This window comes from Podarcis cretensis (assembly GCF_951804945.1).
Source record: "Podarcis cretensis genome assembly, chromosome: 16".
Classification (NCBI taxonomy): Eukaryota; Metazoa; Chordata; class Lepidosauria; order Squamata; family Lacertidae; genus Podarcis; species Podarcis cretensis.
Genome location: NC_137186.1, coordinates 13,045,242 through 13,072,722, shown reverse-complemented (window position 1 = coordinate 13,072,722; position 27,481 = coordinate 13,045,242). Strand labels below are relative to the sequence as shown.

At 51.0% G+C, this 27,481-nt stretch overlaps 3 protein-coding genes across 3 annotated transcripts; 2 read left to right on the top strand and 1 right to left on the bottom strand.

The window, feature by feature from the left end:
* The first annotated feature begins 223 nt into the window (after positions 1–223).
* LOC307205682 (glyoxal reductase-like) lies at positions 224–3,808 on the top strand. The gene is made up of 2 exons (XM_079958396.1): positions 224–640; positions 2,429–3,808. The coding sequence occupies exons 1-2, from the start codon at positions 606–608 to the stop codon at positions 3,291–3,293; spliced, it is 900 nt and encodes a 299-aa protein (XP_079814522.1). The 5' UTR covers positions 224–605; the 3' UTR covers positions 3,294–3,808.
* Positions 3,809–3,946: 138 nt separating this feature from the next.
* On the bottom strand, positions 3,947–14,117 carry BAD (BCL2 associated agonist of cell death). The gene is made up of 5 exons (XM_079958534.1): positions 14,001–14,117; positions 13,057–13,322; positions 8,367–8,582; positions 5,409–5,578; positions 3,947–4,543 (listed from the first exon to the last, which is right to left on the bottom strand). The coding sequence occupies exons 3-5, from the start codon at positions 8,506–8,508 to the stop codon at positions 4,418–4,420; spliced, it is 438 nt and encodes a 145-aa protein (XP_079814660.1). The 5' UTR covers positions 8,509–8,582; positions 13,057–13,322; positions 14,001–14,117; the 3' UTR covers positions 3,947–4,417.
* A 379-nt stretch (positions 14,118–14,496) lies between these two features.
* On the top strand, positions 14,497–26,713 carry GPR137 (G protein-coupled receptor 137). The gene is made up of 7 exons (XM_079958279.1): positions 14,497–16,020; positions 18,138–18,187; positions 19,896–20,121; positions 21,806–21,955; positions 22,327–22,455; positions 23,453–23,547; positions 25,979–26,713. Exons 1-7 carry the CDS (start codon positions 15,655–15,657, stop codon positions 26,142–26,144), a joined length of 1,182 nt encoding a protein of 393 aa, XP_079814405.1. The 5' UTR covers positions 14,497–15,654; the 3' UTR covers positions 26,145–26,713.
* The last annotated feature ends 768 nt before the right edge of the window (positions 26,714–27,481 follow it).

The following is a 27,481-nucleotide window of genomic DNA, read 5'->3' as shown; positions in this document are numbered from 1 at the left end:
ATGGAGGAAACTGGCAAAGGAGATGATTTTATATTATTTTTAAAGCTAGGTATCTTCCCTGAGCTGTCAAGTTGAAAGGATACATTCAGGCATAATATTTGTAATATTTAACTTTAAAGATGTGCCCCGCCCCCGTAATTTCCGTAACAGATATCAAATCCAAACTCTTCTCCCCAGGATTCTTTGGGAAAAGTCATGTGCTTTGGGGGAAGTTGGCTGTGCCCAAGGCTGGGTAGAGCTGAACCCCGGACCTGCAGGCATCCAGGTGTTATTAGGACTACAACTCCCATCATCCTTCGCCGCCATTCTGCAAGTGGCCAATGGTGAGGGATGATGGGATTTGGGGTTCAGCGTGTTCGCCAGGGCATATAGGTAGGCGGCCGCGGTTGGGGCGAACCAGCAGCCGCGCCATTCATGAATCGCCTTCCCCCGTGCTGGGGAAAAGTCAAGCGCCGCTTCCCGCGTTCGAACCCTTCATTCCATTCAGCAACATTCGATGAGCCACGCCCACCTCCCTCCAGACCCCCGCCCTCGTCCTTGGTCCTCGCGCGCCGATTGGATAGCAGACCTCAGCTCCGCCTACGCGTCTTAGTCCGTGAGCGGCCATGGAGCGGGCGTCGCGGGAGCTTCCCGCATCCTGGTAAGGGTTCCGCGGGGGAGGGAAGCCAGGGCTGCCCCACCTTTAATTTTTGCATGTGACGAAGGGTGTGTGATTTACCCGTTTCCACTCCTTGCAGAAGCACTTTGCGCCCAACGGTGCTTCCAGAATTGCAGATTCCCGCAGAGAAACCCAAACACACGCCTGATTTTCAGCCCATAATACCCGCTTACTTTGCTTGCTAATTATCCCCTCCGAGGCTCGGATCTTAAGCCCACTTATTAGGGAGCAAACCCAGTTAAACTCCACCTCCGAGTAGACGTGCTCGGAATCGTTCCAAGCGCAGAAACTACTGTCTTGGATTAGGCCCATCCGGCTAATTTCCTAATGCTGTTTGACAGTGGAAGAGGTGGTTTCGCTGGTTTGCTGGAGGTATCTAACGTGAAGCTGGACCAGATACCTGCCTGGGATAGTGGCCCTCGAAATGTTGCTGCACTCCAACTCCCACCTGCCCCAACCAGCATGGCCAATGGTCAGGGATGCTGGGAATTGCAGTCCCAACATCTGTAGGGCTGCAGGTGCCCCATGCCTGCCCTTCACTTTGCTAGGTGCATATAACACCACGAGGCGGGGTGGGATGGAGAGCAGCAGCCCTGTAGTACCCACAACCTGCTTCTATTATCAAAGAGATGGAAGAAAGATAGGGATCCTGTGGTCCTCATGGGAGGACGCCAGTCTGCTGGGAGTTGTCAGGGGCAGGTGAGCAATCCAACACCCAGTGTCAGTGAAGTTAACTTCATTCAAAGAAACCAAAACAGCTCAGGCCTAGTGGTCCCCACACCTCTTCCCAGTAGGTCTCAGCCCAATGAGGCAGTTGCGAGGACTGAGGGTCCCCACCTTCCCACTGCTCCCTAAGACTTCTCTTTCCTGGGACCTTTCCTAGTAACCCAAGACTCCTTTGCCTTGTCTCTCTTTGCTCCACCCTCTTCATTCCGTGTTCTGGGAGACCAGGGGGGAGGGGAGCTGTTCACAGCAGGAAGGGGAGACACCCTGGCTTCTTCAGCAACCTGACCCATCTCTGCCTCTTGCCCCACCCCTCCTGTCCGTGCTCTGATTCTGAACTGCTCTCTGCCACAGACTCTTCCTGCTCACTAAATCCTGTTACCTCTTCAGCTTCCAACACCTCCTCTTCCTAGTCTTCTCCTTCTGACCACCCATCCCCATCCCACCACCCATCCCTGGGCTCTGAGCCTTCTTCCCCTTGGGGATTCCCCAGCTGGTGCCTCCCACTATCCCTCTTTGCCCAGCCAGTCCATGACAGGAGTCCAGCAACATCTTGAGGAGCACAGCTTCTACCCTTCCTGTGGCAGAAAGTTGAACGGCTGAGCACAACAGACCTTCCCGAGGGGCACAGTGGAATATAAAGTGTTGGTGCTGACCTTTAAAGCCCTAAATGGCCTTGGTCCAGTATACCTGAAGAAGTGTCTCCACCCCCATCGTTCTGCCTGGACGCTGAGGTCCAGTGCCGAGGGTCTTCTGGCGCTTCCCTCACTGCAAGAAGCAAAGCTACAGGGAACCAGGCAGAGGGCCTTCTCGGTAGTGGCACCCGCCCTGTGGAACGCCCTCCCACCAGATATCAAAGAGATAAACAACTACCTGACATTTAGAAGACACCTGAAGGCAGCCCTGTTCAGGGAAGTTTCTAATGTGTGACATTTTAATGTATTTTTAATCTTTGTTGGAAACTGCCCAGAGTGGCTGGGGAAACTCAGCCAGATGGGCGGGGTACAAATAAATTATTATTATTACGCTCACTTTTATCTCTTCTAGGGCACCAGAGCGCACAGTATGGCTGAACAGTGGAGCCCCGATGCCTCTTCTAGGGCTGGGCACCTTCCGCTTGCGGGGTGAGGAGGCCGTGCGCCTCAGCCTGGACGCTGCTCTCAGGAATGGCTACCGCTTGGTGGACACGGCCGCCGTCTACGGCAATGAGTCCGCCATCCGGCATGCTCTGAGGGAGCTGCTGCCGCGCCATAGCCTGGCTCGGGGAGACGTCTTCCTAACCAGCAAGCTGAGCCCAAGGGACCAGGGGCAGGAGGCGGCCGAAAGAGCCTGTCTGCGAAGCCTGGAGGAGCTGGGCTGTGATTACTTAGACCTCTACCTCATCCACTGGCCCGGGACCCAAGGCCGGCCGCAGGAGGACAAGGGCAACCGGGAACGGCGGCAGCAGAGCTGGCGGGCTCTGGAGAGGCTGTATGAGGCCGGGAAGCTCCGGGCCATCGGTGTCTCAAATTACAGCGTCCGGCATTTGGAGGAGCTGCTGGCAGTGTGCCGGGTGCCCCCCTCCGTCCTCCAGGTGGAGTTCCACCCAGAACTGGCACAGGGGGAATTGCTGGGCTTCTGCCGGAGCAAGGCCATCCACCTGCAGGCCTACTCCTCGCTGGGGACCGGCCAGCTGGTGGGGCGGCCAGAGGTGGTGAAGGTCGCCGCACGACACGGGCGCCCGCCTGCCCAGGTCTTGCTGCGCTGGGCTCTGCAGCAAGGGGTCAGCGTCATCCCCAAGTCTGCCACCCCGAGCCGTGTGGTGGAAAACAGCCAGCTCTGGGGTTGGGAGTTGAGCCCAGCGGATATGGAGGAGCTGGGTGCATTGGATTGTGGGAAGCGCTATTGCTGGGATCCCACCAATGTGGCGTAAAACAGGGGTGGGGGGGAAGATGGGCATTCCAGATGTTGCTGGACTCCAGTTCCCACCAGGTCCCAGCCAACATAATCAGCAGTCAGGGATGGTGGGAGTTGGAGTCCAGCAACATCTGGCAGACCAGGCGTTCGCCAGAGACATGGGGGATGCAAGACTGAATATAATAATTTCAGGACTGATCTCCACCCAGTTGGAGAATCCCATTTGAAAGCAGTGCCTTTATCATATTGCAGTTCCATCAGCCAGCCTTTAAATTCAGAAGAGAAAATGCCAGTGGATGGAGAAACTCGGTCTTCCCTCATCTCTGCCTTTACCGCCTCCCCCTGGAAACAGAACTCTAGGGCAGGGCTAGAAATCTGTGGCTCTCCAGATGTGGTTGAACTCCCTATCCAGCATGGCCTGCGGTAAGGGAGGATGGGAGCTGGGAGTCTTAAAAAAGCATCTGGAGGCCCACAGGCTCCCTATTGCTGCTGTAAGACGAAAAGAGCGATATTAAACAGGAATTCAATTTCTCTGCGTCCCTTTGAGTTTAATTTTCTTTCGACACATTCATTCCCGAGGCAGCTAAAGCAATCCTGACCCCACTGCAGTCAGACTGGCAGTCTGGGGGTTGTGGCTGCAAGCTTGAATTGAAGGAATAGGCAGTGATGTGCTATAAGCCAGAAAAGTATTTAATAAACATTTATTAACATATAATAAAAGGGCATACAAATTTCTCTAGGCAGGGTTGGTGAATGTCAGGGGTTCTTGTTTCAGTAATGCATACAGTGGTTTTGTTCAGTGTTTTTTTTTCCTTTTTAAAATACAAAAAGTACACTCTAGAAAGGGCAGGACAAGAGCCCCTCAAAATTAGGGGTCTTATAGGGGAGGTGCAGTGGAGAAAGGGGTGGGAATCCGTGCATAGGGCAGCAGGTTAAATTCTTAACATGTCATACTAAAGTGGCCTAAGTAAAAAAAACTCCTAGGGGAGTGGGTGTGGAGGTGCAGAGGAATGATCACAGCATCCCCCAGATTTGGGGGGACACCAGCCATGTGTCACATCAACCCTACAGATTTCCCCCCCTTTATTTGTTCCTTCAACCCTCCCCCCACCATTTGTAACGGACAGCAGCAAGATACAGTCATGGGGGGCTTCTTGGACCATTGCCTGGGGAATTCCGACGCCACCATGACTGCAGAACCTCCTTCCAGCCCAACGTCCGGCGCATTTGGGTAGCTGTCCCTGCACTCTTGGGGCGCGGCAGCTTCTGCAAGAGAGAAGGAAAACGTGGCATCACCCCCTCTTCCCAACATGCACCTTTCAATCCAGCAGGCTGGTACATCAAGGATGAGAAACTGAAAGGCCCCCCTGGTGTTGTTAGACTACAACTTTTATCATCCATGACCACTGGCCTAAAGCCAGGTGAGGCTGACCGGACCTAGAGTCCAAAAGCGTCTAGAGAACCACAGATTCTTTGGGTTGTATCTAGTTAGTTCTGCTCAAAGCACATGACTTTAAAATGGCTTTGGCCCTGTATACCTGAAGGAGCATCTCCACCCTCATCATTGAGGTCCAGCTCCAAGGGCCTTCTGGCAGTTCCCACACAGAAACGAAGTTACAGGGAACAAGGCAGAGGGCCTTCTCAGTAGTGGCACCCGCCCTCCCATCAAATGTCAAACAGATTCCATGACCTTCTGTAGACATCTGAAGGCAGCTCTGTCTTGGGAAACAATGTGTGCTGTTTTGTTTTGTCCTTTTATATTTTGTTGGAAGCCACCCAGAGTGGCTGGGGTAACCCAGTCAGGTGGGCAGAGTATAAGAAATACATCATCATCATCATTATTATTAGATTAGACAAATTCATAGAGGATTGGGCTACTAATGGCCTAATGGGAGGGAGAAAAAACATCTCTACCTACTTGACACCTAAGGGACACTTAGTCCAAGACCTTGTTATCCTCAGTTGTCAATCGGATGCCTCGGGGGGAAGCTCATAAATGTGACCTGGGCACAACAGCAATTCTCCCTGCTTGTGATTGGCAGCAGCTGGCATTCAGAGGCAGGCTGCCCGTGGCAACAAAGCCCACCTCTCCCTTGGGAAGGACGGACCTCTGTAAGCAGGCAAGACTCACCTGCAGCTCGCCATGGAATTCGTCGCTCATCCTGCGCAGCTCCCTCCCATACCGCTGGGCTGCCCACAGGATGGGAGGGGCAGAGCGTGAGCGTGCCCGGAAAGTGCCCACTTCATCCAGGGCCTCTGGGTCTGGCAAGGGAGGGTCGGATCCAATGCGACGTCGGAGCTCTGGCACAGGAGGAGGAAGAGGGGAGACAGGAAAGGGGGTGATGCCACACTTGCCACAACACGGCAGCAGAAACTGCTAGACTGTAAAACAGGCCAAGGCCCAGTCCTTTCTGATGTTATTGAACTCCAGCTTGCAGGGGCCCAAGCCAGTATGACAAGTGCCCAGGAATGATGGGAACTGGAGTCACAGCAGCATTTTGGGGGGGCTATTGGTTCTCTGCCTGGCCTAGAGGGTTAAGGTGGTGTATTGAATAGACATGGCTCAGAGAGGCCTGCTTGAGGCCCTGTTCTGCCGCAAAGCCACACTCAGCCACTGTCCACCAGCTTCCAGGGTGGTGGTTGTGGAGATCTCACTATTATTATTAGTTCAGTTTAATTACCTGCACCTGTACTGTGGGTTGCAACAATTTAAAATACAATGCAGTATTAAAACAACCCACAGTCACAAGAACAGGGTGGACAACCCAAAACACATCTCGGTTGTCAAAAAACTACATCTTCAGCAAAGGGCAGAAACTGACTTCTCCTCAGAGGCCCCCACTCCTGATCGTAACACCCAAGAGGGTATATTAGGAAGGAGGTGGTCTTTCAGAACAAAAATATAATGTGGATGCTACATTGGTTTGAGCTGCTGCTAAAAAATAGCTGGATAATAAAGCTGTCACCTGACTGAAGAAATCTCAGTTGATCTATCATTTACAGCAGGACTGGAGCACCCTTGGCCCTCCAGGTGTTGGGACTACAACTGCAAACTTAGATTGCACTCCCAGTTTACCTAGAAGTGACACTGAACTCAGTGGGGCTTACAAGCAACCCTCATTTTGCACAGGGGTTATGTCCCGAGACCCCCGCTCTCAATCCATAGGGCCCATGTAAAGCGTTCCACACACCCCGTTCTGTCATTTTAGTTTTCGGGTCACTTCCGGGTTCGGTGCCTTGCATGTGCACAATCTTGCGTCAATCAGTCATTGCCTGTACTTCCGAATAGAAAAGTATGGGATTGCACTGATATTCTATCAATTCTACTTGGCACATTTCTCATGGAAGAACATGGCTTTCTCGATATAAATGATCCCCTTTAGTATTCTTCTCACAACTCCTTTCATTATAGCTAATTTGTTTTATTACATTTATTATCTTCACTTTTTTTTTTTTTAATTCACAGCATAAAGCAAGGCAGATTTCGCCATCCCTCCTCTGGGCGTGAGAAAAAGTCAAGAGAATCTCTGTGGCCCCTGCTGACCTCAGAAGCGGTAGAAACGAATTAAGGATTTCATCACTTTCCAAAGCTCAGCACGAAATGTGACTAATCATGGCCCTGTTATTGAGGCAATATTTTAGAATCGGTTTAGTCAGTCTTGTCCTGAAATGAAGCCCACAAAAGTTCACAGAATCGGAAGGGGCATGCAAATCATCTAGTCTAATTCCCTGCAATGCAGGAATATGCGCCCATATGGGGATCAAACCTGTAACCTTGATGTTAATCAGCACCACTGATCTAACCAACAACGCAAGTTAAAGGTAAAGGGACCCCTGACCATTAGGTCCAGTCGTGACCGACTCTGGGGTTGCGGCGCTCATCTTGTTTTATTGACCGAGGAAGCCGGCATACCAGAGCAGCACACGGAAACGCCGTTTACCTTCCCGCCGGAGCTGTACCTATTTATCTACTTGCACTTTGACGTGCTTTTGAACTGCTAGGTTGGCAGGAGCAGGGACCGAGCAACCTGAGCTCACCCCGTCGCGGGGATTCGAACCGTCACTCTTCTGATCGGCAAGTCCTAGGCTCTGTGGTTTAACCCACAGCGCCACCCGCGTCCCTACAACGCAAGCTACTAGCTGGCAAACATTTTCACTAGCGTGCTGAGGACTGGCAGAAGAGGGACCGACCCTCTTATAAAAACATTTTTGGGGAAGGGCTGCAGGTCAGCAGGAGATCATCTGTCTTGCATGCATGCAGGTCTGGGAACAGCACCCCGCCGGAAACCCTGGAGAGTGACTGCCAGTCCATGCAGGCAATACTGAGTGAGATGGATCAATGGTCTGACTAAGGCAGCTTCTTGGTTCCCAGGTTAGGCTTCGCTAAGCTCACACAAAATCGTAGAATTGGAAGGTACCCTGCAATCTAGTCCTGCAATGCAGGGATCTCAAATAAAGCATCATTTGAGGAAAAAGTGGTGTTTCTTTAGGAAAGGTTCACGGCTCAGCGTTAGAGACTCCGCTTTGCATGCAGAAGGTCCCAGGTTCAATCCCTGCCAAGACCCGACTGAAACTCTGGAGAGCCACTGCCTCTCAGTTTATTCATTATTATTTGTTTACTTGTTTATTTATAATTCACTTTTTCCTCCAAGGAGCTCAAAATGGCTCCCTCTCCCCCGCCGCCATTAATCCGCACAACAACCCTGTGAGGTAAGTTCGGATGACAAGGTCACCCAGTGGGCTTCATGGCCAAGTGAGGATTTGAACCCTGGTCTCCTGGGTCCCAATCCTGCACTCTAACCACTACACCACACAAGTCTACTGAGCGAGATGTAGCAATGGTCTTGACAGATTTCTATGGTAGGTATAGAGCGGGGTGGGGGCTTCCCTTCCCCTGAAGGGTGCAGGAGATTCCCTTCCTCTTCTACTAGGTCACTCACTGCCCCACTTCCATGCAGTGGCTGGTTGCTGCCATCATCCCCAGCCAGCTGAGACAATGGTCAGGGCTGATAGGAACGGCATTCCAGGAACAACTGGGAACCCTGAAGAGGGAGAGGGAAATGCTCTTGTTCTGCCCCAGCCCAAATACCTGGATTCCCAGCGGAAGGACTTCCTGGGCTTCCTGGGGCCTGGTCCCCTCCTGCAACGCTCCTCCTGGTCAGCTTGAGATCCTGCGGTTCCTTCTCACCCGGCGGGAATGTCTCTTCATCATCATCCTCAATGTGGAACATTGTCAGGGGGCTGGCATGGCCCCCAACGCCCAACGTGCCGTTCTCCAGGGGGGTGAGGCTTGTCGTCAGCAGAACTGTGGAGGGATAGGAAGCACGGAGATCAGAATGAAGGCAATTCCTCTGAGAGCCAGGAGAAGGGCTGTAGCTCAGTGGCAGAGCGTCCGGTAGGAGCCAAGGGACCCAGGTGTCCGGCAACCTGGGCTGACGCCTAAGGGAACCAGGTATATTGAGGAGGTTTGATCCTGGCATCTTCAGGTGAGGCTGGGAGGCACTCCCTGTCTGAAATCCTGGAGGATACTGAGGAAGGTGGACCAATGGTCTGATGCAGTGCAAGGCAGCTTCCAATTTCATACAGAACCATGAGGACTAGAATCTTACTTTACTAGACAGGCAGCTTCCTATATACCATGCAGAAGGTCCCAGGTTCAAATCCTGGCATCTCCAGCTAGAACTGGGAGAGGACTCCCATCCGGACTGCCAGTAAATATAGACTAGGAAGCGGGAACCCATTGCCCTCTGGATATTGCTGGACTCCCCATCATCCCTCACCACTGCCCATTCCTGCTAGGGCTGATGGGAGTTGGAGTCCAGCAGCATCTAAAGGGCAATGGGTTCCCCGCCCTGGTGCAGACAATTCTGAGATAGATGGCCCAGCGTTCTGACTCAGGGTAAGGCTTCTTCAGATGTTCCTATGACTAAGGCACTCAGCTGGGAACCAGGAAGTTGATAACTCACTGAAAAGCAAGTGGTTATCTTAGGTTCAGCCACCCACCGCTACCCTCATTCTGCAGCAGGGAAGACAGGCCTAGCTTGCAGGGCTGATGTTAAGAGTTTAATGATAGATTTTTTAATGGATTTTCAAAAACTGCCTTCATGGGCAAATTATCCTCCCAATGCAGTTTATAAATAAGTCAATATGCTACAATGGCAGCTTATTAAAACAACATATCGTATTTTTCGCTCTATAAGATGCACCAGACCATAAGACACACCTAGTTTTTGGAGGAGGAAAACAAGAAAACAAATATTCTGAATCTCAGAAGCCAGAACAGCAAGAGGGATCGCTGCGCAGCGAAAGCAGCAATCCCTCTTGCTGTTCTGGCTTCTGGGATTGCTGTGCAGCCTGCATTCGCTCCATAAGACACACATACACATTTACCATTACTTTTTAGGAGGGGGAAAGTGAGTCTTATAGAGCAAAAAATACGGTAACAACAACAGCAGGGCATGATTAGTTAAAAGTAGAAGCAACTTAAGTAAAATAAGCAAATTCTGGTGTATCAGGCCAAAGACCCATCTAGTCCAGCATCCTGTTCTCTCAGAGATCAACCAAAACAACAATACTTTTATTATTTATATGCCGCCCATCTGACTGGGTTGCCCCAGCCATTCTGGGCGGCTTGCCTCTGGGAAGCCTGTAATCGGGACTTCGCTACATAATGAATCATTCTTCCCAACATTTCCCCAACCCCTTCTTCCCTTTCACATCCTCCCCAGCCCACTCTTCTGTATATTCCCCATTGTTCCTGGGGAAGAGCATGGAGCTATAAAACCACACGGTTTCTTCCGATGATGACCGGAAATCTTACTCAGCCACAAACACACACGGAAATAGCGTCTAGGTTTCTGCTCATATGTTTCCTTTCAAGATCATGAGGACTAGGAGGGGAATTTGCCACGCTTTTCAGATTGGTTATGCCGGCTCCACGTGCAGGGTGTGGTTTGTGTAATGTTTCAAAAATGGTACAGTGGTGCCTCGCAAGACAAAATTAATCCGTTCCATGAGGCTCTTCGTATAGCGGTTTTTTCGTCTTGCGAAGCAAGCCCATTGACAGCTTAGCGGATTAGCGCTATTAGCGGCTTTTAGCGGTTAGCTGTTAAGCGGCTTATCAGCGGATCAGCTGATAAGCGGCTTAGCGGCTTAGGAAAAAGGGGGGGGGAAGGGGGAAAAACCCACAGGAACTCGCAAGACATTTCGTCTTGCGAAGCAAGCCCATAGGGAAATTCGTTTTGCGAAGCGCCTCCAAAACGGAAAACCCTTTCGTCTAGCGGGTTTTCCGTCTTGCGAGGCGTTCGTCTTGCGGGGCACCACTGTAATAATATATATTATTATTTATATTAAGAAGAGCCTGCTGGATCAGGCCAATGGCCAACCTAGTCCAGCATACTGTTCTCTCAGTGCCTAATCAGCTGCCTCAGACAGAAGTCCACAAGCAGGACAGTGGGGGCAGATAACAGGGACTTAAAGAACAACAGTTTAACAGCAGCTGAAGAAGTTGCTGAAAGAAAGCACTGCAAAACCACCCAACTGGAATAAAAAAGTCTAAAGGCGTCCCTAAAGGTTAATAAAAGGTGCGGCTGTAATTTTTTTTTTTTTGGGGGGGAGCGTATTCCAGAGGTGCAGGTCATCACAGAAAAGACCTTCCCTGCTACCAGCCAGCCTCATTCATGAACCAGTCACCAGAGACTCAGAAACTAAATCTTGAGACTTTGACAGTTATACATGAGTGGAGACACTCCTTCCGAAATCCTGGTTCCCATTTGTTTACTGCAAGGATGGGGAACCTGTGATCCTCCAGATGTTGCAGGACTCCTTCAGCCCAGCCAGCCAGCCAGGCAAGTGATCAGGGATGATGGGAGCTGTAGTCCAGCAACATCTGCAGGGCCAAAAATTCCCCATCCCTAGTTTACAGGGATAATGACTGCATCCAACCAATGCTTGCCTAGTCCAGCATCCTCTTCTCCAGATGACTCAGGAACCCCCACAAACAAGGCATGATGACAGTCCCCTCCCAAAAATACACACACCAACCTGTATTCCAAATGGAGGATCCATACAACCAACACAGCAGCTCTTTTTTATCCCCCATTCATTGGTCTAATCCCCCTTTAAAGCTAACTTGGCCATGATCATTGCATATTGTGACAGTGCGTTCCGCAAGTCTGTTAAGCTTCCTGTGAAATTCTTCCTGCTTCTGCTCTACTTCTACCGCCAATGACATTTTCAAAACCACAGGATCTAGCATTCTGTGTAAGTGGAGCCTGCCTGCTGGATCAAGCCAGTGGTCCATCTAGTCTAGCTTTCAGTTCTCACAGCGGCCAACCAGAGGTCTGAAGGAAGCCCATGGCACAACAGGCAATTCCCAGCACACTGTCTCAGACAGCTGAGGGAGAACACAGCCATTGCAGATAGTAGCCACTTACCCTGCACAAATTCGCCTAATTCTCTTTTACAGCCATCCTTACACAGAGCCATGTGCATATTTCTTGCAGAGAATCATAGTGTTGGAAGAGACCACGAGGGTCATCTAGTCCAACCCCCTGCAATACAAGAATCTTTTGCTGAACGTGGGGCTTGAACCCACAACCCTGGTCTCATGCTCTACCAACTGAGCTACACATGAGGATAAGTTAGTGGTCCAAGTTAGTGGCCATCACTAACTCCTGTGGGAGCAAATTCAACAATTTAGCTATGTCCCACTGCTTGAAGAAGTACGGTATTTGTTTTTGTCTGTCCTTAATCTCCCTACCTTCAGTTTCATTGGCTGGCCCAGAGTTCTAGAATTATGAGACAGAGAGAAAAGCTATCCATCTTCAGGCTGGTGGCCATCACTACATTTGCGAGATTAAGAAGGAGGAAAAGTTTCTCTCTATCTGCGTTTTCCACCCCACATGTCATTTTACAAACCTCTTTCACCATTCTGAGTATTTAAGATGGCAATGCTTCGGGATCTATTCTCCACTCCTCTAACAGCCCCCACCTTTGGGGACCTGCCCTTCATTCTATTTATTTTTTTAAAAGCAAAAGATAGCCCGGAAGAAGAAGAAAAATCAAAATCCACCTTAGAGCAGCGCCTTTATTCAGTCAACCAAAAATGTTACAAAACAGCATGCAAGCTTTTTGAGTTTTATTTCTTACTCACTGATTCAACCCTGAAGAAGAGTTTTGGAGAACTGAGAAGCGTGCACATGTTTGCGCAACATTTTTGCGGTTGGCCCAGTAAAGGTATTGGCGCAATGTGCGTTTTAGATTTTTTTTAATCAAAAAGCATTTTCAACTAACCCTTCAGTCAGAAAGACTCCCAAAGCAGCTTGGTTTTTTTTTTTTAAAAAAACAGTAATAAGACAGTCCCTCCCTGCCCTCAGGCTTATAGTTAAAAAAAAAAGCCTGTGACACACAAGGAAGAAGGGGAGGGGAGGGCAGAGGAATGCAAACCCATGATTTGTTTCAAAGCCCCTTCCCCGTCATAGTAATGTTTCCTTCTCCCTCTCCCAACTCCTGATAGTACCATTTTTGCACTCTCTTGCTTCCTCAATCCCCTGAATTGGGGAGCCCCACGGGTGGTTTTTCACTCCTTTATTCCGCCCCTCACTTCCAAATTTTAGGGTCGCTTCCTCCTATGCAGGTCAATTCTCCCTCCCCTCTCCTGATCTTGGATTTTCAACTCCTCTTCCCTTCAAAATCTTGGATCACCATCTCTCTCTTCTTCCTCCTCCTCTTCTTCTACCCAACCCATTCACCCCTCTCTAACCCGCGCCCTCAATTACCAGAATTAGGGTCACTCTTTTCTTTCTTCCTTCCTCCTGTTTACAGCCAGCAGAGATCCAGCCACAGTCGCCGGGGCGATGAAGAACTGCCAGCTTCCGTGCCCAATCAAGGTCGCCAACGTCACGGTGGGAGGAAGAGATAAGAACGCACCTCCTCCTGCTACCTTCGGCTCCGCCCACCCTCTTTCCTTCCCCCCTCCCTCCTCTTTCCACGCTCATTTGATAAGGTAAATTCTCAAAAATGCTTATGCAAATCGCAGAAGTACCTGCAAAAAAAAATAAAGGGAGAAAGAATGGAAGTATTCTTTTTGCGTAGGGCTAAATGGCACTGTGAGTTTACATTCAATGCAATTCAAATATACCTATGCAAATATCACTCTCAATGGAGCTAATTTCCAGATTATTTATTTAGTGATATATAGCCGTAAATAAATAATGGCCATCATAATTCACAACTCAATTCTGCATACCAGATATTCAGTAGCGCAACACACAGATCAATGGCACAGCTCGCATATTTCACAGTGAAAGGATGTCACCCAGTTTATCTGTTTATTTCTTCGGAAGGCTTGAAGCCCGCCCTTTGATATACGGCTGGTTGCAATAACACAAGATATAATACAAAACTGCAGTACAGTAGTGCAATGCAAAATAAGCGCATAGCCAGTGTGTCAACCTTCCAGGATGGTACAGATACAGTGGTAAGAACCTTGGACTAGTGCCTGGGAGTCTAGAGTTCAAATTCCTGCTCAGCCCTGAAGCTCAGTGGGTGACCTTGGGCCAGTCACTGCCTCTCAGCTTTGGCCATCTTTATTTTTCATTTAAAAGTTATTACAATTATTGCCTTTCACCGTACAATCCTTTATTCAGATGCAAGACTCATTGAGTTCAATGACGCTTACACAAACGTAAGCAAGGAAGATTGCAGCTCTCTCCTCACTTACCTGGGAATTCAGTAGGACTTACTTCTGAGTAGACATGGCTAGAACTGTGCCGCAAGCGAGCACTTTTGCTGCTAGTCTGACATTAGGGGTTCCTTTGATATATATAGGCAAGGACAATCCCATATTACAGTATCATCAATAGGGACTTAACGTTGAAACATACTGGAGCAGTTGGGGGTTTCATAGCCCCTGCAGATTTATTGGGAGAATGTGGGTAGGAGATGCCTTTACCGGGCACTAGGACAGAACTGGGAGGGAATAGTTAGGGGGGAGCATTTCCTGAAAACGCATAGAAATCTCGGGGTCCGTACAATAGTAAGGGAGGAGGTAAGCTTCACTCGCCCACACTTAAGATGGCGACCGGAAGGAGCGCAGACGCTCTCGCCTGGTGACTTTCTGCCGCCTGTCCCATTCACGAAGCCGCTTCCGTCCTTTGCGTAAAAGGAGACTAGGTTGCTAGAGCGGGCGCAGGTTTCGTCACGCCAAGCCGGTGAGAGGGAGGGGGCGGGCCTTACTCAGTTTGCGCAGCTCGAAGCTACCAGGAAGGAACGCAGCTGGGGCTGCTTTAGGCCTGGGAACCGTCTCTCTCTCTCTCTCTCTGTCTCCTCTTTCCCCCCCTCCCAATTTTTTGGGGAGAAGGCAGCAAAAGGAAAGGAAGAGCTGCTTATTGCTCGAGAATCCGGAAGGAGCCAAGGGACCCAGGCATCCGACCATCTGGGTGGAGGCTTAAAGGAACCAGGTATATTGAGGTTTAGTCAGGGAAACAAAAGGGACCCAGGTGTCCGAGGGTCTGAAGCGAGGGGATCAAGAGACCCCGGTGCCTGGAAAGAAAAGGGTTAAGGGACGCAGGCAACCGGCGCCTTAAACTGGAGAAGGCGAAGAAGCCGAGGGACCCAGGTGTCCGATACCGCGGAGAAAACAGAAAGAAGAATTCTAGGTAACCTGGAAATTTGGAGCGAAGGGCACCTGAACTTCCGGGAAAGCAAAGCAAAACGGGTCCAGCTCTCTGAGGACGGAGCCAAGTGACCAGGGATTTCCAGAGAAGGAGGCAATCAAGGGATCCAGGCATTGAAGGACTAAGGGACCCTGGTGTCCGAGCACTTTGAACAGGTGTGGCCCTGAAAACTGGGAGGTTGAGGAAGCGCTTCAGGACCTGCCGAGGGACAGGTGCACCCAGACACCTTTCACCACCTGATCCTGGGGTGGGATGCAAGAGCCCTAGGTAGGGGAGGGGGCAGCCCCTCGGGAGGTGTCTTGTTATTCCTGCAGAACATTTGACAGGATAAGGACCTTGGAGTAACATTTCCAGGCATAGGAGAAGTCTTCCGTTTGTTTTTATTCACAGCAAGAATTGGATTTGGTTCTCACCTCCATGCCTTCTTAGCAAAGAAGGGTGGGTGGGCCAGCTGTCGTTTCCCCCCTTCTCTCTCCTGCTTCCAATCCCTTCCACGCTTCCCATGGAACTTGCAAAAATCCCTTGATTCAATCTGCTTGAGGGGCTGGCCTCTCACAGCAGCCCTGAAGGATGTAACCAACTACCAGACCTGGGGGCAGCTCCTCCGCTTTAAGAAAGTGGTGCTGGTTGCCTCGAGGCTTGCCCCCTGGAAATGACGCCTTGCTAACCGGACTGGGGCCCATCTCGCCAGGATTCAAGATGGAAAAGACCTTTGGCAACCTCAGCTCGATTGTGCCAGCTTCGCGCCTCACCCCGGCCTTCCCGCCGGCCGTCAAGGTTGGGCTGACGGCTCTGTACACGGGCCTCTATGCCTTGCTTTTCCTTTCGGTCTACGCCCAGCTCTGGCTGGTCCTCTTCTATCGCCACAAGAAGTTCAGCTACCAGACTGTCTTCCTCTTCCTCTGCCTCTTCTGGGCTGCGCTGCGCACCACGCTCTTCTCCTTCTACTTCAAGAACACCCTCAAAGCCAACCACCTGAGCCCTTTCTTCTTCTGGCTCCTCTACTGCTGCCCCGTCTGCCTGCAGTTCTTCACCTTGACCCTCATGAACTTGTATTTTGCCCAGGTAACTCTTCTAAGGGGGTGTTTGCTTGCTTGCCCAGGTGGCTTGTGGGTAAAAGATGGCTGCTTGGAATGCTGGGCCAGTTTTGTGGATGGGAACATCCCAAGGGGCCTTGAGGGTGGGTGAACTCTGGCCGCCAGGGCAAAATGGTGGCCCTTCAGGCCTCTGCACCTGGCCCTCAGGAACTCTTTCTAGACTTTCCACCCCCCCTTGAACTGTTCTAATGCCCCTTGCTTGCCTAGAAAGAGGATGGAGAACTGTGTGGGGTAGGATGTAGAAATCTTCTTCTTCTTCTTCTTCTTCTTCTTCTTCTTCTTCTTCTTTGCATGGCTGGAATGTGGCCTCTTGTACAAAGTCACTTCCATTGTTCTGCCCACCTTTACCTCTGGCCCTGCCCACCACTTGCATGTGTCCTGCCCGGCTCTAGAAGCTTCCGCCCCAAGGAACGTGGTTCTCAACCTGGTTCTTCCCCCCAATATGGGCTCTTTATATTGCTTGCAGCCCAGCGATGGGGAACCTGCAGCCCTGCTGCTGATGGTGAGCTACAACTCCCATCATCCCTGACCATCGGCTATGCTGGCCTGTGCAGATGGGTGCTGGAGTCTGCCGATACCTGGAGGGCCACAGGTCTCCTCCCTCTGGCCTCAACCCTTGCACACTTGCTGCCTTGGATTCTCAACCAGTCATTCTGCCCTGTTTGTCTGTCCTCACAATCTCATGGCTACTAGTCATGAAATGGCTCTTAACTAATTAGTTTCAGGATCAACAGCACCATTCCTCTGCAGAAAAGGGCAATCAAAATGATCAGGGGGCTGGAACAACAATGAGGAAATGTTGCAACAATTTGGGCTTTTTTGGAGGGGGGCAAGTAGTGGGGGGTGCATGATAGACATGTATAAATTTATGTACGGTGTAGAGAAAGGGAAGCTTTCTCCCTGCCCCTCATCATACTAGAATCATCTAATGAAGCTGAATGCTGGGAGATTCAGGATAAACCAAAGGAAGCTGTCTTAAACAGAGCAGAGGGTCCATCTAGTTCAGCAGTGTCTGCACGGACTGGCAGCAACTCTCCTGGGTTTCAGACTGGGGATTGAACTGAGAGATCCTGCATGCAAAGCAGATCCTCTGCTGCCACTGAGTTATGGCTCTTCCCCACTGACCTCTGCCCCGGTTACTGTTTTTTAAAGGAAGTACTTATTCACAAAGTGCATAGAACAGGGAGGCAACCAGGTGAATTTTCACAGAGAGGAAAGAAGACCCAAAAGCCTTGGCACCACCACCAAGAAGGCTCTGTACCGTTACTTACATCACTGCTCGTGATGGTGCCACACAGGGGTGCCAATTTTAATAAAATATTGTGGGGGGCCAAGTAAGCCCCACCCTGCATAACTGATCACATGATGCAGTGCACATATACCATTTGAATGGGAATGCCCACCAACTTGTGGGGTCTGAAATTTCGACTTGCTGCGCAAATCTAGTTGCTGCCTTTTCAGGGCAGTGTAGTGGTTAGAGGATGGCGCTAGGAGCTGAGAGACTTGGGGTCAAATCCTTGTGCAGCCCTGCAGCTCGCTTGGTCTCTTCTTCCCTACCTGTTTTTGTGAGGATGAAATGTTTCTTGAGCAGGAACAGGTGGGATATAAATGGGAAAATGTGAAATGAAAGCAAAGAAAAGTGAGAACAATTTTGCGGCTAAGAGGCTGAGCTGTGAGCCAGAAAGCTCTGGATTTGAATCTCATACTGGCTTGTGAAGTCATTAGGTGGGCTTCTGCATTCTGTTCAGAGCACAAGAGCAAAATATACACCAGGAGGCTTAGTTTGGACAGAATCGTGAATACACTTCCGGAGTTAATGCTAAATCCATGACTTCTGGTAAATGAGCCACCTTAGCCACTAGAGGGCTGTGAACATTTTTGTCTGGGGCTTTTTAGCCTCATCTACCCATGTGCCATCAGAAACCAAGGGGCACATGGGGTACCAGATGTGAAAGATATTGGTATTCTTTTCAGCTCTCCTACCCAACTATCTTGTTAGCAAAGTTATGCTATGGTTGTTTGTTGCAGGTCCTGCTTGTTTTCTGTAATTGTTAATACCTGCCCCTTTCTTCCCTTCCCCTCCAGGTGGTTTTCAAGGCCAAAGCAAAATACCGCCCTGAACTGACCAAAGGCCTGTGAGTAGATGTGTATTTGTGTGTAACATCATAACACCTTGCATTCTTGCGCCTTGCCATATATCCTTCTCAAGTGTCGGGAGAAAAAAGATAAAGTATTCTAGTGTTTTAAAAAACCAGTTGCATTTTCCATTTAAAATAAAAATTTAAAAGTAAAATAAACCCAATGTGGTTCTTCACATAAAATAGCTGGCAAATAAATGGAGAATGCAGGATTGCAAATTTAAAAGGCAAAATCGCAACGTTATATGAAATTAAAAATAGACTCCCCCAGCAGTATCCAGCTACAGCCTGCAATACAAAAGTAGGAGACGGGGTGAAGTTTCAAAACTGAGTTGTTTGCCTGGCTGGAAGCGGGTCCTTGAACTCTGATCATGCCTCTTGTTGCCTGGATGAAGAGGCGTATGTGAGTGTGCGTGGAAACTGGCCTATGGTGCACAGGTAAAATTAACCATTGCTCTGCCCATCTTAGCCTCTGGCTCCACCCACTGCTGGCATGTGGCCCTGGTTGGCCAGAAGGTGGCCTGGCCCTCAGTCTGAGAAAGGTTCCCCCGAAGTATGGGGAGGAGCTTGCCTGAGATTCACAGCTGTGATTCACTCCCGCACACTGCCATTGGATAGCTGTCAGGGGTTCGGAAAATTTAAAGAGGACAGGCCTCCCGATGGAGCCTCCATGTTGAGGGGCAATCTATCTCGGACCACCAAATGCTGAGGACAGACAACAGAGGTGGGATTTGTGCCTTTTGCTTGTAGGCTTGCTGGCATCGTCTGACTGGACACAGCTGAATGACCAACTGGACTAGAGGGCCCCTGGGTCTGTTCTGGCAGGCCTCTCTCTTCCGTGCTCTTCCAGTTTCTCTTTCTCAGTGGCCTGGCTCGCAAGCAGCACTAAGCAATGGTTTATAAACCATGCTAACCCTTCCTGAAAGTTGGTTGGCTGAACCTGGCCCTGTGGCTTAACTGTGGTTCATAAATCACAGTTCACCTTAATTTAATAAACCAACGCTAACTGCAGTTTAGCAGGGGTGTAAGGAGCTGTCAGAGACGCGGGTGGTGCTGTGGGTTAAACCACAGAGCCTAGGACTTGCCGATCAGAAGGTCGGCGGTTCGAATCCCCGTGACGGGGTGAGCTCCCGTTGCTCGGTCCCTGCTCCTGCCAACCTAGCAGTTTGAAAGCACGTCAGAGTGCAAGCAGATAAATAGGTACCGCTCCAGCGGGAATGTAAAAGGCGTTTCCGTGCGCTGCTCTGGTTCGTCAGAAGCGGCTTAGTCATTCTGGCCACATGACCCGGAAGCTGTACGCAGGCTCCCTCGGCCAATAAAGCGAGATGAGCGCCGCAACCCCAGAGTCGGCCACGACTGGACCTAATGGTCAGGGGTCCCTTCACCTTTAAGGAGCTGTCACCACCGGAAAGCTACAGAGCTGCAACTGGAGAACGGCTCAAAATCTGAACCTTTCCCAAGGCCAGGGGGCTCTCACTGCACATTAGAAGAGACTTGTCGCTAGGCCAGACCCAAGGCCCATCTGATCCAGCATCCTATTTTCACAGTGGCCCGACAGACGCTTGTGGGGAACCTGCAAGCGAGACCTAAGCACACTAGCTCTCTCCCTGGCATTTTGGGGCAGTCAGCCTCTGACAATGAAGGCAGAGCCTTGCCCCGGGGGCCAGCAGCCGCGCTAACTGCCTCCCCGCTTTCTCTCCCCCAGGTTGGCAGTGCGAGGGGCGTGCCTGGGCGCCAGCCTCCTCTTCCTGGCAGTGAACGTGGTGTGCGCCGTGCTGGTGCGAGGGCGCCGCGCCGAGCCCTGGGCCGTGGTCCTGGCACGCGTCCTCATCTGCGACTCGCTGTTTGTGCTGGGGGCTGTCTCACTGGCCCTCTGCCTCTGCCTCGTCGCCCGGGGTTCTCCTTCCACCCGCATCTACCTGGAAGCCAAGGTGAGCATTTGCCAGGGGGCACGGGGCGGGGAGCTGGGGCCTGCTGAGTCTTCTTTTCCCTGCGCTATTCAACAGTAGGGTTGGGAGCAGGGGTTTGACATTGCTGCAGTGGCATCCCATCCATCCATGCACCAAAACCACAGCATTTCACCTGCCGAGCTGGCCCTGGAACTGGTAGCATGTCGGAGAAAGCTGCCTTGGAGGTCCTGGCTTTTAGTATGTATGGGACCGCCTCTCCTGGTCTGCCCCACAGAAGACCTTAAGGTTCACGAATAACCATAGTTTAGAGGTCCCGGGCCCTAAGGAAGTCAGACTATCCTCCACCAGGCCAGGGCCTTTTCAGTGATGGCTCCGACCTGGTGGAATGCTCTGTCCCAGGAGACTAGGGCCCATCAGGATTTAACCTCCTTCCGTCGGGCCTGTAAGACAGAGCTATTCCGCCTGGCCTTTAATTTGAATTCAGCCTGATCTTTTATTTCCCTTCTCTTCCCTCCTCCTCCTCTTTTATGAAGATTACCCGCTCTGAGACCCCACAGCTAATTCTCCCCTGGCCTCCTCGCTGGCCCAAGTAGGACTAATTCAGCCAGCTAGCCCTGGTGACTATCTAATGCTTATTAGATGGATTTTCCCCAAATTGATTTCTGAATTTTGAATTTTGTTTTTATACTGTATTTTATGCTGCTTTTACAATTGTTTTAAATTTGTTGTTAGCTGCCCTGAGCCCGGTTTTGTGAACCGGAAAGGGCGGAGTATGAACAAAAATTTATTATTATTATTACATTGTTGCTGGCATCCTTCTGTCTCGGGAGAACATGGAGGAGTGTGCCTTTGGGAGGTGAAGTCAAGCTGCTGGAAGGTGATAGTTGTAGGGATAGATCAGGGAGAGACATGTTTTGTTGCAGCTGGGGCAGATGAAGGTGTCCGGTTGTGCTGCTGCAGATGCACCATGGCGTTTCTTCTCTCTGCTCTCCTCCCGGCGGTCATTCCAACTCTGCTCACTGCTACAAATGCACGACCTGATTCCAGGCACTGCGCTCGTCTGCGAGGGATTCCCACACGGCAGGGTTCAACCTAAATTTGGTTTCCAGGGCCTCGTGGTTACATTTCCCCCATAGTGTCAGTGGCAGCACACTCCAAAACCACTGAAGACTCCTCAGGTTATATGGGTGGCGGACAACATCCGCAACCTTTGTGCCAGGCAGCCTGTCTGCCCTGGGATCTGCATGCCCGTCGCACACACCCTGCTATCAATATTTGTAATGATATTGCCCTCAGCAAAAGAGGATAGGTGTTCGTCCCCCAAATTACAGGTCCTTTCTAAGGGAAGGTTTCCCTCTTCCTCAAGGTAATGACACTCTTCTTCCCTGAGACCCTCCTTCTCCCCGATAGCTGCGGAGCTGACGTCATGGGAGTGGGTCGCAGCTGCAATATCCACGAAGGCCTCGCCCACCTGCGGTCAGGGATGATGGGAGCAGTAGTTCAGCGGTATCCAACTGGATTCAAGCTCCCATCACCCACCAGCTTCCTGTTGAGCAGTCAGGGACGATAGGAATTTTGGTCCAATAAATACCTGGTGGGCCACCGGGGTCCCACAGCTTCAAGGCGCCACAAGGCTCTCTTGATTTGAGTTTGCTGAGACCCACTGACCGGTCTCTCTTTCCTGTCTGCCCCTTTTCTGTGACAGGGCACCTCGCTGTGCCAAACGGCCGCCATGGGTGGCATCATCGTCCTGCTCTACGCCAGCCGAGCTTGCTACAACCTGGCGGCCCTGGCTCTGTCTTCCCGCACCCGCCTCGACTCCTTCGATTACGACTGGTACAACGTATCCGACCAGGTGAGCAGGGCGGGCTAAGTTCGGATTCCTTAAGGGCCGCCCTTCCTACTCGGGAGTAGACCCGCTGCAATGGAACAAATGACTGGGCTCCGTTAAATTCCGCGGGTCGACTCTGTGTTGGATGCAGCCATTGCAGCGCAGACCTAACTGTGTCTACACAGAACTGGGGCTTACTCCCAGGTAAGTGGGAGGTGGCTTGCTGCCTTCCCCTGCCTTTGTCCGGCCCCCGCCTCCCTGCCTTCTAACTTACTGCCGATCAGGGGGAAGCTCTGCCTGTCACTGGCTCCAGCTGCACCAACCATTGGGCTCTCTGTCTTCCACCCCAGTGGAGACCAGCTGCTCAAGTGTCTCCCTTCTCTCTCCCCTTCCAGGCAGATCTGATCACGGACCTGGGAGACCAAGGTTACGTCATCTTCGGCCTCATTCTCTTCATCTGGGAGCTGCTGCCCACGTCTCTGCTAGTCGGCTTCTTCCGGGTGCACCGGCCAGCTCAGGATATGGTGAGTTGAAACGGTTGGTTGGGAGAGGAGCAGAACAGCAAAAAGGCAGTGGAAGGAGAGGCCCAAGGGTAGGGGGAGGCAGGGGGCAGAGAGCATCACTCAGTGCAGCAGGGGTGGGGGACGTTTTTCAAGGGCCACATTCCCTTCTGGGCAGCCTTCCGAGGGCCACAGGCAGAGGCGAAAAGAAAAGCGCCACAACAAATTCTGGTCCTTGTCTTTATATTGTAAAGCAGAAGGAATTCTAGTATTTTTAAAGGCGTGCCTTCCCCAAGCGACAATTTCAAAAAAAGAGATGGCAAAAAGGTAACCATAGATACAGCAGACACTTCAGCAGCTCTGAGCCAGACCACTTCCTATCTAGCTGAAGGCAGCTTCAAAAATGAAACTCTGCAAGGGCTGCTTAAAACACCTGTATCGTAGGGACAAGGTGCAAATCAGCCTGAGCCAGTTTCATGTCTCCCCCCCACCCGCCCCCAGGCACAGGTGGGACTATGGTTCCCAACACCCCTGCCCGTGGGCCATGCTGCCTGGGATGGATTCAAAGTCATAGAATCACAGAACTGTAGGGTCCACCCCCTGAAATGCAGGGCTCTCAGTTAAAGCATCCATGACAGATGGCCACCCAACCTCTGCTGAGAAACCTCCAAGCAAGGAGAGTCCATAATCTCCAGAGGGAGACTGTTCGGCAACATTTGCAGGGCACCAGAATGAGGACAGCTGGTGAAAGTCTTTTGGAAGGGAGCTTCGTAGCTCTGGGGCACCACTGAGAAGGATGGAGCCTCGCAGTGTTCCGGGTGCAGCTATTTCTGTGGGCGCTGCGTTCTCCTCCCGTGGCGTCTCCCAAGGCTAAGAGCTTGGATCCCTTGGGTGCAATCCACTGGCAAGGCCTCCTAATTAAAAGACAGGGGGCACCAGACATGGCCTTACCTTGCCATCCTGTTGGGAAAGGCTGACCGCAGGAGCAGCGTCCCCAGTAATGGTGCCTTCCTCCCCACAGAGCGCCAGCCGTGTCTTCAACCGGCAGCTGGGGGTCTCCCGATCCTACTTCTTCGACCACCCCGGGCAGCGCGAAAGTGAAGGACTAACGAGCAGGTAATTTCTCTTCTTCCCTGAGGCCGCACTCGTCCCAGCCTCCTGATTCAGGAGCATAGGGAGCTGCCTTTATACGGAGTCAAGCCAATGGTCAGTATTGTCTGCACTGACTGGCAGCGGCTCTCTGGGGTTTCCCAGAGGGGACATTCCCAGACCTACCTGGGACCTTCTGCATGCCAAGCAGATGCTCTCCCACAGAGACTATTCACTCACATAGTGTCAAGGAGCCGTCAGCTGAGCCCAGGTCATCCACAGGACAGGAAAGAATACGAGACAAGAAATGCCATTAGCTTTTATTCAAATAATAATAATAATAATAATTTGTACCCCGCCCATCTGACTGGGCTTCCCCAGCCACACTGGGCGGCTTCCAACAAAGATTAAAAATACATTAAAATGTCACACAGGGCTGCCTTCAGATGTCTTCTAAATGTCAGGTAGTTGTTTATTTCTTTGACATCTGATGGGCATGGGCATTCCACAGGGAGGGCGCCACTACCAAGAAGGCCCTCTGCCTGGTTCCCTGTAGCTTTGCTTCTCGCAGTGAGGGAACCACCAGAAGGCCCTCAGCGCTGGACCTCAGTGTCCGGACAGAATGATGGGGGTGGAGACGCTCCCTCAGGTATACTGGACCGAGGTCATTTAGGGCTTTAAAGGTCAACACCAACACTTTGAATTGTGCTCAGAAACGTAACAACACAGCTGGCTGTGTCTTAATCCAGCTGGAGATGTTGCTGAAACTGACCGCTGGACCTGCCCTTCCCCTCTAGCCTCTCACGCTGGATCCGTCCGAAGCAGACAAAAGCCGCGTTGAGGGGTGGGCTCCTCTTCTGGCTCATTGCCCAGCAATGTAAGGGACGCTCCTCAATCTGGGTGTTAGCAGGGGAGGAGAGCCAGCAGGACTGGGCCTGCCCTGCTGCTGGACAGCAGGGGCAGCTGCCAACTCCTCTCTGTCTGACTCTGCGCTCACACTCCGACTCCCAGCCTCCAACCCTGTCCTGGAAGGCCCTTCTTCTCCTGACCCCCTCAAGCCCCCTGCTTCTAGCACCTCCCAGTTTGTCCCTTCCCCAGACTGCTCCCCGGTGTCCCACCACCACGATCTGGAGTCTAAGTCTTCTTCTTCTACGTCCTCCCTGGAGGGGGCCCTTGAGCTGTGAATGCCCACCAGTCTTCCTCACCCAGCTAGTCTCTGACCCAGGAGGGGTCAGCTCAATGGCCTGTGCACTTGGGGTGTTTTACGTCCTGGGGGTGGCAGAGGGGGAACCGCTTTCCTGTTGGCCCTTCCCCTGGATCTCCACCTCCCAAACCCCTGGGACCTTGCCCCAGGTCGGAGTCCTCCTGGGGCCCCAGATTCCCATCCCTGACCCATTAGAACTAGACCGGGGTGGGTGTGCGGTCCCTGACTGACAGCCTCACTGCCGTCCTTGCACTGGCTCCCAACCCCCCCCCCCCCCGCCCTGTCTCGGAGGTGGAACGGAAATCGTTTCCATGCCTGGAAGTTTTAAAAGCTCCATCCATGAAGTTGGCACAGCATACCAACAGTCGTTTTACTTACAAAAGCATTGCTATGCTGCTGTGTCATAAAATGTATATAAAAGCAGCTTACAGCAATAAAAGTTAAAGCCATACAATAAAAACATACAGAAAGGTTAAACATCAATTAACCATTGTGGAAGGATATATTCCTAAGTTGCCTGCCTAGGCCTGGTGGAATAGAAAAGTTGTCTATGTTCCCGAGTGCTTCAGCACCACTGAGCCCCATCTCTTACCTAATTCGGGGTCTCCCAAAGTGGGTCGTGCCACCCCTAGGCTGGGGGGGGATGAGGGGGTAAATGATTTCAGACTCTGAAAAGCTGGTATCACTGGATCATTCTCCCTCACTGCGAGAAGCCAAGTTACAGGGAACCAGGCAGAGGGCCTTCTCGGTTGTGGCACCCGCCCTGTGGAACGCCCTCCCACCAGATGTCAAAGAGAACAACAACTACCAGACTTTTAGAAGACATCTGAAGGCAGCCCTGTTTAGGGAAGCTTTTAATGTTTGATGCATTATGGTATTTTAATATTTTGTTGGAAGCTGCCCAGAGTGGCTGGGGAAGCTCAGCCAGATGGGCAGGGTATAAATTATTATTATTATTATTATTAAGTTCATCCATAATTAAATTTAAGTAGTTTTAATTGGATTTTGAATAAATGTGCCATTAATAGCGACCGTCTTGAATTTTATCATCTTATATCTTCCTGAGTGGGTCGTACAAACTATTGTTCTGAATTACGCTTTTTATAGAGCAGGGGGGTGGTATGGGAACAAGGGGGCAACGGGTTAGAAACCACTGGTCTAATTCCTTTCTTTCCTTTTGCTTCCTAACACTCACATGCCTCCCCCCCCCACCCAAATTGCCTCTTCTTTCCCACCCCACCCGCTTCCTTCCAGCCTGTCGGGACGCCTGGGCAGCGTCGGGAGCTGGTACGGCTCGATCAACCGCAGCGGGGAGCAGGACTGGTTTGGGGGGCCTCCTCCCACGGCCCCCCTTTTGTTCTCGCAGGCCACGGTGTCCGGCAGCCACCACCACAGCCTCTATTCCACCCCGCAGAACTGAGGGGAGCGGGGGGGGGGGCGGGTTTGTGGGGCACTGATGTGAAGACCCAGGAATTACTACTGATGTAGGACAGGTTTCTATGAAGGAGCAGGGATGTGCACACACAGTATTATAAGCATCATCACCCCACTCCCCAAACCATAGGAAAACCCAGCTTTATTTCTTTTAGCCATTTGGGGGGGGGGGGCTGGGTTGGCTCTTGTTGCTGGCATCTCGGTCTTGATGCTTAAGCTCTCCCCCTCCTTCCCCAGCCCCCCTCTCTGCCCCCCCTCACCCCCACCCCGGGTACTTAACCAATAGTATACGGAAAACTCTTGGCACTTTAATCGACTCGGATTGAGGAGAGGGGCGGGCTCAGTTTTATATGTGATGTCATTGTTTTAATGAATTCTGGTCAAATGTGTCTACAGGGCAGGGGGGTTCCTCCTTTCCCCCCTCTTCCCATGAGCTGGTAGCGGCAGTGTTTTGGAGTAGCCTTTTGTTATTTGCTAGACATGCTGCAGTTTTGGTGCTATTCCATTGCCCCCCCCACCCCAAACTTAACAATAAAGTCCACTTTGTGTTAGTGACATTGCGTGTGGTTTTCTGTAGTTGTGCTGCGGCGGAAATGGGGGAACCTCTGGCTTTCAAAATGTTGCTGGCCGTGCTGGTTGGAGATTAATGGGTGTCGGAGCCCTGTCTTGAAGGCTACATTTTCCCCATTCCTTTGAACAAAATTACAGTTTTCAAGCATTCTTACACATAAAAAGATAGCAAAATAAGTACCATGGAACAGGTGAATCCATTTATTTCACAACATTTATATACTATTTGATTGTAACAAAACCTCAGAGTAGTTTGCAGAAAGAATAAATAAAATTATCGGTAGGAGACAAGTATTTGAAACATTCAAAGACTTATTAAAATCAAAAACTAGCTAAAACCAGATTAAAACACGTGACAAAATATTTATTTTTGGTAAATGTTGGCTCTGTAAAGTATCCAGGACATTCTCACACACACAAACCCCAAGCCCAAAATAAAATGTGCGGTCTGGCTTTCCATTGGAAAGAATGGGTTTCTTTGGAAACGGTGTGATATATAAAATAGATCCTGGAGGCCTGTCTGTCTGTCTGTCTGTCTGTCTGTCTGTCTGTCTATCTATCTATCTATCTATCTATCTATCTATCTATCTATCTCGGCCTCTAGGATCCACTGGGCCCCAGCCCCTTACCTGCTCTGGCTTTGCCTTGTGGACACTATTGCTGCCTGTTGTGGATAAGTGGAAGATTTATCTTCCCACCCCCCCAAGCATGGCGAGAGGAAGGAAACCTTTAACGTGGTTGTGGAGTGAGGGC